General features: G+C 53.8%; 1 protein-coding gene across 3 annotated transcripts in view; it reads right to left on the minus strand.

The window, feature by feature from the left end:
* DTX1 (deltex E3 ubiquitin ligase 1) overlaps nt 1–8,661 on the minus strand; it is a 118,779-nt gene extending 110,118 nt beyond the window's left edge. For all 3 annotated transcript variants that reach the window (XR_003092031.1, XM_025193126.1, XM_006016802.3), the window contains exon 1: nt 7,175–8,661. Coding sequence is in view for 2 of the 3 variants with exons in the window: in XM_025193126.1 (XP_025048911.1) it covers nt 7,175–7,433 (259 nt within the window). In the remaining variant the exon portion in view is untranslated. The remainder of the gene's footprint in view (nt 1–7,174) is intronic.
* Nucleotides 8,662–9,580: the final 919 nt, after the last annotated feature.

Consider the following 9,580-nt stretch of genomic DNA (forward strand, 5'->3'; position numbering starts at 1 on the left):
CATGTAGGAACTGGGTCATATCCCTTTAAATAGCTGTGAGCGTTCTAATGGAACTCACTGTGTTGTATGACCCAATTCCTGGACCCTACAGTCATCTTCCCTTCCCTTTCCCCACCCCTGGCTTCAGCAGTAAGATGGGGGAGTTGCCCCCTGTGATGCCAGCTCTTCAGTGTTAACCACACAAGTTCAGTGATCCCAGAGCCAGACCCAGATGCATTCCCAGCACTTTCAGCACCAGCTTGTCTTAACACCACCAAGTGTAAAGAGTGGGGCAGAAGCTGAGCCCTTGCTCACAATGGGCCTAGCCTGCACCGGGCTTCTCTGGCAGGGCAGTACTGCTAAGAGATGCACCCGGGGTGGGAGCAGCAGCTGGCCCAGTCCCTGGTACAAATGGGTAAAACAGTTAAGAAGAATCTACCCCAAAGAACAGCTCTGTTACATCCTCACACAAACCAGTTTCGTCTCCCCTTCCCTGGGCTCAAGGCTGCCCTGGGCTAGCAAGAATATCCCCTCACATACGTACAGCCCCCACAGCACCACCTCTCTGGACACCAGCTTATTTATCTTTTCTGGAGGATCAGGGCTTTAGCCTGGGCCAGCTCCTCTTCTGACCCAGGTTACATATCTTCTCTCACTTGGTGCTTTGCAGCAGGAGCCAAGGTGAACTGGGGCATCCCCTCTCCTGCTGACACTCCTGAATGGGAGCTTGGACCAACTAAAGCACCAGACCAAAGGCAGAGACTCCACACCAGGTATTGCTATGAGCCCTGGGCCTGGTGGGAGCCGGACTCTACGCTGCATGTGTTTGCTCCCTGTTTGCTCCGCAGTGCAGAGGTGATCAGTAAAGTTCCACCATGGAGCCTCTGGGCCTCAATCCAGGCATCTCCTAGCTACCTAGGACACAACACACACCATCCTGAGCTTTGCAGGCCTCTGGAGTTTTCCGGTGAGATAAATAGGAATTGTTGGTTGGGGTAAACCCGCAACCACAACATACCACACCAAAGGCCCCCAGGGCCATAGAGAGCTCCAGTGATTGGAGCTAGCCCTGGCTCTAGGTCCACCTGTGGGACAGAGTGAGTGAGTAGTGCTGTGACCACCAGATAGGCCTTGGCACTGCTGTGCCCAGGAGCTAGCCAACAGCCAAATGCTCCATTCCCAGCTGAGCCTGGGGCTGGAACTTGGATGCAAGAGCAGCAGCAGAACTGCCACCAGTATGGGAGGAGCAGCTCCTGACCACAGCAGGGACCTCACAAGATCATCTAGTTCAGCCCCCTGCTCAAGGCAGGACCATCCCTGACCAAACCACCCTGGCCAAGTGTCTATCCACCCTGCTCTCAGAAACTTTCAAGGATGCAGATTCCAGTTTTCAGGTAGCTTGTTCCAATGCTTGGCCAGTCTCATAGTCAGAAAGTTCCTCCCAATCTCCAACCTAAATTTCCCATGCTGAAGTACATGGCAGCCTCTCTGTTGCAAACAAATAGCACTTGGTCTCTGCTGAACTAAACAGGCAAGGGGAAATCCCAGAGGACAGCAGACCCTCAGCCCTTGCCTCCATCAGTACCCAGCTGCTTTCCAAGGTTGCAGACACCTCTCACTTCAGCTGGAGTATGGCAGGTAGCAGTTGCTCATCAAGTTGCTTTCTTGTTGGATGATGTGCAGTGCTGTGTGTTACAAGCTTCTCTGCTGGTGCAGAACATGGGACTAACGCTATGAGTAGGAACAGCTATCAACCATATGCAGCTTTCCAGGTGTGCTGCAAACCCCAGCTGTGTGTCCAAGCATGTGGAGAAAAGGCAGGGGTAACAGGAAATAAAGGGTCCTGAGATTCAAGCATCTAGGTCAGTCATTTCCCAACCTCTACTGGCGCCTGAGGAACAATACTGATCAAGTAATACACTGCAGGCAACATGACGCCTCTTCCCTGTCAGCCACTCTTCTACCTTCAATATTCTCTGTAGCCATGAGCAATCTCAGAGCAACTCGTGGGTAACATGCTGCCCACAAACCCTAGTTTGTGGATCACTGTGCTAGATGCTGCAGGCAAACAGACTAAGAGTCTGGTGAGTTTATAATCTAACTGGACCAAAGAAAGGGTGACCATACTCAGAAGTCACATGGCAACCTAAGGGGACAGATTTCTGAGTCAGAGCAAACCCACATCGCCAGAGTCCCAGCCCAGTGCCTTAACAGCAGGACTGCCCTTCCTTGCTAGGTGTACATGAGATGTATAATTATTCCAAATGCAGGAAACTCAGATTTTTAACCATTTTTATTATATCGACTTGGAACAAAAAGTTGGAAACCAAAAATTTCCCAAGGATTGGAAACGTTAGAAAGCTGCTTCCCCAGATTTTATCGATATATATTTGTATCTGAGTCCAAATTAGCTGAAACTAGATGCCCAGTCTACAAGCCAGCCACGTACTGACAGGCAGTTTGCCCAAGTCCCAGGCAGGCAGCATACGGCAGCCACACTGTGGGGCGCAGGGTGTTCCCACAGAGCTTTTCCATTCCTGCAAATCAGCATTTTTTTTAAAGACAAACCTTTTTCTCACTGATGATTGGCAGTTTGGGGCCATCTCCTGGAATCTATCTGAATCAGCATTGATTGGTGGTACTGGGTTTCAGTCTAACATTGCTAATTTTACAGCGAGAACACTTGGAACACTGGGTGGGCACCTGTCACACTATTTTATGAATCCACATCAATCGGTCACTCAGTACACATGCATATCCACCTTAGGTACCGATTCATGTGCAGTTTAGAGACTGTGTATGTTTGTGTCAGATGTGTGTATTCATGAATGGTTCAATCCACCATTCATGAGTGGGTGTCAGATTAGGGCAGGCCAATGCTGAGCTGTGCTGCGTGGGAGGATCAGGGTGATGGATCTTGCAGGTGATTGGCTCTGCCATGCAATTGATTGGAGTAGGTTTATTATAAAAGGGGCTGGTAACATGGGGGTGGCCAGACTGAACCACCACATTGGTCCATCTCAGACAGTGGGCAGTGCCAGATGCAGCAGAGGAAGTTCCTCCTAATCGCCAACCTCAATCTCCCCTGCTGAAGCATATGGTGGCCTCTCTGGTGCAAGCAAATAATGCATGTTGTCTGCTGTGCTAAACAGGCAAGGGAAAGTCCCAGAGGGCAACAGACCCTTACCCCTTGCCTCTATCAGAACCCAATCCTCCAAATACCTCCATCCTCTGCATCCTACCAGGCTCTTGCCTTCAGTGTTATCTCATGACAGTGAGTTCCTCAGGTGCAGAACATGCTGCTTTAATAAGTATTCCCACTGATCAACTGTAAACTGGGGTAGCTGCATGCTGCTGAGAGTAGGCTTATTAGGTTATCTTACTAGCAGATTTGAGCTCTAGTACAGCTAATCTCAAAGTGAATTAGTTACAGTAAAAGCTTTGTTATCCGGCATGAGTGGGGTAAGGGGGGTGCTGGTTATCTAAAAATTCCGGTTATCTGAGAGTTATACGGAAGACAGTGACATACTTGTACTGCAAATACTTGATGCACATGCGCATGCCAGACAGACACAGCAAAGATTCCAGTTGCTAAAGTGAGGATTTGTACTGGGGGATATTGGAAATTTTGGCTAATAGAGTATTCCGGTTAGTAAATGCCGGTTAACACAGCTTTTACTGTATTAATTTCTATGCCAGTTAAGGATATTTGTCATCACAGTGGTTTTGATCCCTGTACAGAGCCTAGAACGTGTCCAGGCTGTGCATGAAACATATAAATATAGAAAGATGCTATTGTTACTCTTGTTATGTATTAGTATTGTGGAAATGCCTAGATCTGCCAGTCGTGGACAGGGACCCCATGCAGTTAAGACACTATGTATGCCTGTCATCCTACAAATGAACTGCACATGGCAGATCCACGCAGCACCAACACTGTGAGCAGAAAATCCTGCAGAACATCTGACAACATAAAAATCAAGAAGATGCAAGAGTGGAAGTTGGTGCCTAGACACAGTAACATATGTGTTTTCAGCTTCCTCAGAGCTCTGGCATGTGGTGTATAGTAATCATATGGATGCTGCTGACTGCTCCTGGCACACCCAGCTGGAATGCACCTGCTGTGCCGCTGAAGATACAGGTGCATCCAAATGAGCTTCTACCCAACCTGCTCCCAAACGCTCCAGCAAGAGCCAGGTACATCAGGTGTAACCATATTCTGGAAGCATCCAGCAATAATGGGGTCACTGGTCTTCCAGGATAGGTCTGGACAGAATATGCCCACTTGAGCGCTGGACACTGTCTGCACTCCCCTACATTCCCAGGGGACACTGCTGGATGTGCTTAGTTCATAGATTCATAGATGTTAGAGTCAGAAGGGACCTCAATAGATCATCGAGTCCGACCCCCTGCATAGGCATTATCTAACCTCCTCTTGAAGACCCCCAGGGGGGTAGGGGAGAGCACCACCTCCCTTGGGAGCCCGTTCCAGACCTTGGCCACTCGAACTGTGAAGAAGTTCTTCCTAATGTCCAATCTACATCTGCTCTCTGCTAGCTTGTGGCCATTATTTCTTGTAACCCCCGGGGGTGCCTTGGTGAATAAAACCTCACCAATTCCCTTCTGTGCCCCCGTGATGAACTTATAGGCAGCCACGAGGTCGCCTCTCAACCTTCTCTTGCGGAGGCTGAAAAGGTCCAGGTTCTCTAGTCTCTCCTCGTAGGGCTTGGCCTGCAAGCCCTTAACCATACGAGTGGCCCTTCTCTGGACTCTCTCCAGGTTATCCACATCCTTCTTGAAACGCGGCGCCCAGAATTGCACGCAGTACTCCAACTGCGGTCTGACCAGCGCCCGATAGAGGGGAAGTATCACCTCCTTGTGTTGTGCCAACATTGACATAGGGCCAGACCCTCACCGTCATGGCCAGGAAGCTGTTAGCAGAAGAGTGTCCACACTGCAAGGGAGCAGCAACCAAACAGGCATGGGAAGGAGGAGGGAACAAGGGGAGGAATTAGCTACTCTAAAGGGTGATTGCAGCCATGAAACAACCAAAGACACTACAGCATTTCCCCATCCCAGCCAGGGCAGACACTCACAGCTCTGTGCAAGAGGTTAAATGCAACACTAACCCAAGAAAATGAACCAAAAGAGTCCCACGTCATCATCCTTAACCCTAGTCTTGGCCATGGTGGAGACAGGATCATGGACAAGGGATGTTCCCAACCCAGCCTAAAGAGGGGCCTGTAGCCAGGGGCCTGCATGCAGCTGGGGATGGGGAGGACAATCAAGTGTATCATTGACTAAGGCATGTTTTGGGAGTGTGGAGAAGAGTCTATGAGAGCAACTCTGTATTACATGCCAACTCTTCATGCTGGTTAATACCCTCCAATGCCAGACACGGACTGAGACTGTCCTTGGATGCCAACAGACCCTTCTCCCCAAACCCTGCCAGCCCAGAAGGTCATGTGCCATTTGCAAGTTGCAGATGCACCAGACAAGCAAGCAGGGCATTCACAGGGACATCCCTCATCCAGACCTAACTTCCTCTGCATGTAACCCGATGCAGAACCAGTGACACGTGATACTTCCTGGTTATCTCACCCGTCCTCTCCCCAAAGGCCCTTCCTGGTGGGTGTATAGCCCAGCCCGCATCTTACAGAGCTGGGTAGAAACTGAGGTGAGGAAGGGACTTGCCCCAGACCACAGGGAAAGTCTGTGGCAGAGCCAGGAGGTAAAACCCTATCTCTGTTCCTTTGGACGGGGCTGGCTCTAGAGGATGCATGACCAGCCAGAGGGCAGGACCGTGCCATATGGAAGGAACGGATTCCACCTCATTGTAACTCCCTCCATTGACCCTGAGGTCTCCCTTATTTTGGGCTTTGCCCCTCAGTAAGACCTGGATTTTGCTGCATCCCTGCTAAGGATCTGAACCCCGATGGCCAATCCTTCCTATACCTGCCTCCTTGCTGCTGGCAGCCTGCTCACCTCTTTCACCTCAGCCTTCCCTCTGTGTGAGAACACCATGTATTTCATGCTGTGGTCATGCCTGTAGCCGGTGCCAGAGCTCAGGACAGCCCCCACCATGCCCTGGGGGCCCATTCTCACCCATGCCCATGGACTGGGAGTCCTACCACCAAACCCCAGCCCCTACCTGGCATCCACAGGGCCTCAGAGGATGCAAAATACCATCCAAGTGCTAAAGAAGGGAAAGGAAAAATGAAAAGCAGGAGAAAGGAAGGCAGGGAAAACCTCTCCTAGTAACCTCAGAGGAAGACGACAGGAAACGAGATCATGCAAGACCATTATACAGTGGAAAGGAGACTTGTTGGGTGCTCAGATATGACAATGAGGGATGCGACTAGAGGCATGGACATTTCAATAATTTTCCGTCCACTAAAAGGGCCAGGGCCTACACTGTGTGCAAGGTGCCCATGGTAACTGCCTTTGTGCATGCTGTTACCTCACAGTACGGGGGTAAGTTAAACCATGGTAACCCGCCCCTTTCCTTGAAGGCTGTTACAGCAAGTTAGTTCACATGTCCCACAGAGTAAGAGTGTGCACACAGGCAATTACCTCAAAGCAATTGACACATAGTAAACCCCAGTGCCCTTTTACCCCCCTAGAAATTGTTCCTATGCCTACACCGTGGAGCAGACAACAGAAGTGTGCGTGGCAGGCAGAGACAGACAGATCAAAAGAGCGACAGAGATGCATATCAGGTGACTAGGCAGCCAGACAGAGGGGTGTTGTGTCTGTTTTTTGGACTCCCACATCTCTGTATATGCCCGAGTGTCATGGGGGGAGGGGAATGCATGCTCAGGTGTGAATGTTCCTTACAGACCCTGGGCGCAGACTAGGGGACCCCTGGTGTTCCTGTGAGCTATTCTGTCTCCACATCTGAGGCCAGCAGAAGGATGTTTGAGGAAGTCTCCTAGTTGGGTTCTGCTCCTGCATGGGGGTGATTTCCCCAAGAGACCACACCTAAGTCAGGGTCATCCTTGTGGATGTCTTTGGCCAACAAGTCAGCAAGAATGCTAAGCCCACACAGAGACAGCAACGGTCCTGCCAAGCCATGACACCCAACTCCAGTCGCAGCTTCGCCCCCCTGCCCCTCCTGAGACACCCAAGCACACATAGGTCCTTCTCTCAGGCACCCCCAACCCGAACACACAACCTTCACCAAGCTCTTTCCTACCTGTGTCCTGGCGGAACTGGTGCATGGACTGCAAGTCGATGATGTAGGGGGCCAGCTGGGCATCCACCTGCCCCAGCACCACGCTGCCACGGGCATCCTCCTTCAGCACATTCTCGATGTGGTGGCAGACAGCAGCCGTGTAGGGCCGCCAGCGCCCATGTTCATTCAACCATTCCCACACCACCACGCGGGCCAGGTTCTGGGGCGGGAAGCCCAGCCCGTTCACCGAGATCAGTGCCCCTGAGTTTTGCCGGGACATGATGAGGGCGCAGCAGAGCAGAGAGCCAGGGAAACCACAGGGGTGTCAGGAGAGCAGCTGTGGGGATCTCAGCAAGAGGACATCTTCCCAGGTCCTGTGCCCTTTACTGAAGGACCTGGGGGGAGAGTGGGGGGAGGGGACACCTCCAAACTTGCCTGGATTGACTCTCAACCTCTGGCTTCCCAGTCCTTCAGAAAACAGTGTCCTGAGGAACCCGTAGCATTATTCCTGTGATGTGCTGGGCCCTGGGGAAACGGCTGCTGCTGCTGCAGGCATGGGGGACCGGTGTGCTGCTGCATACAGACACTGTCTAGCCTCTCAGCTGCACGTGGAATCAGGTTAAAGCAGGCACCTCATCTGCTCCCCAATCCTGCGGCCCCACAAAGACCTTGCACAGCTGGTTAGAGCAGGGGGTAAGATGATCCAGGCCTCTCTCCCTCACACACACGTACACACTCTTGTCTCCAGCCAAGGGAAAACTCTCAGAGGCCATGCAGTACCCCCACCCTGGGAACGTCCATTTTTTCCTTCTGCCTCTCCCTTCTTCCCTCCCTACCACTGGTTACACCCAGCCCTGTCTGCTCTCACCATAGCCCAGCAGCCCCGCTGCAGGCTCTGGACTTCAGCAGCATGAGTAATGAGGGCCTCTGCAGAGGCCGGAGCAGCCAGCCAAGCCTGTGCATCTCAGGAGGCTCCTGTCTCTGTCCCCTTGGCAGGGCTGTGTGGGGCCAGAGCAATCCATAACAGGGGCAATCAAAGTCCAGCTGCTCCGCCTGCACCCCGCTCCCTGCCTGATGCCAACAGGTTCCCTGGCTCAGACACAAGAGGCCACACGGACCCCTCACTCCAGCAGGCCACTTCCTCTCCTGCAGGCCAGGCTGCTGGGACAGGATCAGAGCTCCATCCCCTCAGGGGGCAGCTGGCTCTGGCTGCAAGCAATGCCGCCTAAGTCTATCCCCAGGGCGTGCATAGCCCTCTGGGCAAAGCTGTGCATCCCATGGCTGGTGTGTGTGGCATCAGCGTCCTTCTCCAGACAGGGCTGCAGGGAGGACGGGGTAAGGAGGGGCTCCCAAGGAGCTGCAACTGCAGCGGGGACCCTCTCTGTCTCCGCACGTCCTGCTCTTCCGTCTATGTCATCGGTGGCTCCGCAGCACCTGTCTGGTCCCCGTCTTGGTCGCGTGGGGAGGATTCAGTCTGTTGGCTTCCAGAGGACAAAACAGGGGGGTACCAGCTGAAAGGGGAGAGCATCCATCAGTGGCCAGGCTCCTTGTGGAGGACATCAGACTCCCACTACCCACATCAATGCTCTGTGCCCCACTTCTGTCTGAGCCTGCACTGCCCTGCCTAGGGACTGACCCAGGTTCCCTGTGCTGTTTCCTTCCCTCTGCCCTCTTTGTCCATCTCATCCGTCTGCCTGGGCATTCGCACCGCACCAGCTACTTGTGTACCTCAATGGTACCCCCAACCTGCCTCCGTTTCACTGCTCACTGGAGACAGCCCATCATCCATGGGTCCATCTGGCACCATCCCGCCTGCCCCCCAGCCACCAGCACAGCAGGCACGTGGGAACGGGGGGGACAAATGAAAGAATGTGGGCCCTGAGCCCCTTGCTGACCTGCCGGTGGGTGGGCTGGCACGCAGCGCCCCCATGCTTATCCAGCGGGGTCACGATGCAACCAAGCAGCGCGCCCCTCGCACCGACTCGCCCATGCTCCCTGCACCCAATGCGGCCCGCTAGAGAGGGAACGGAGCTCCGTGCCAGCGCCAGCCCAGCTCTGATTTATAATCCCCACTGCAGACGCAGCTCCCTGCCGGGGCTGTCAGGGCGCTCGCCATGGCGTCTCCCACCTGTCTAGGGGGTCGTGGTCCCCAAATGAGGTCACGGGCGGAGCCCACGGCAGCTCCCCAGCCCCAGGCCCCCAGAGCTCCTGCAGGGAGGTGGAGACTGGGGGATGGGGGGTGCGACGCCCCCAGCAACTGCTCTGCACCGCCAGGCCCTCCCCGGCGTACACGCGTGCCCCATGCCAGGGCGCGAGGTCGCACAGCCCTGGGCGGTCGGGCGCCAAGCAAGGCCCCCAGCCTGCGGGCTCTGAGCGGCTGGGCCCCAGCCCCCTGCCCTGCCCTGCCCTGCCCCTCCGGCCCCGGGG

Source organism: Alligator sinensis, unplaced genomic scaffold (assembly GCF_000455745.1).
Source record: "Alligator sinensis unplaced genomic scaffold, ASM45574v1 scaffold216_1, whole genome shotgun sequence".
NCBI lineage: Eukaryota > Metazoa > Chordata > Crocodylia > Alligatoridae > Alligator > Alligator sinensis.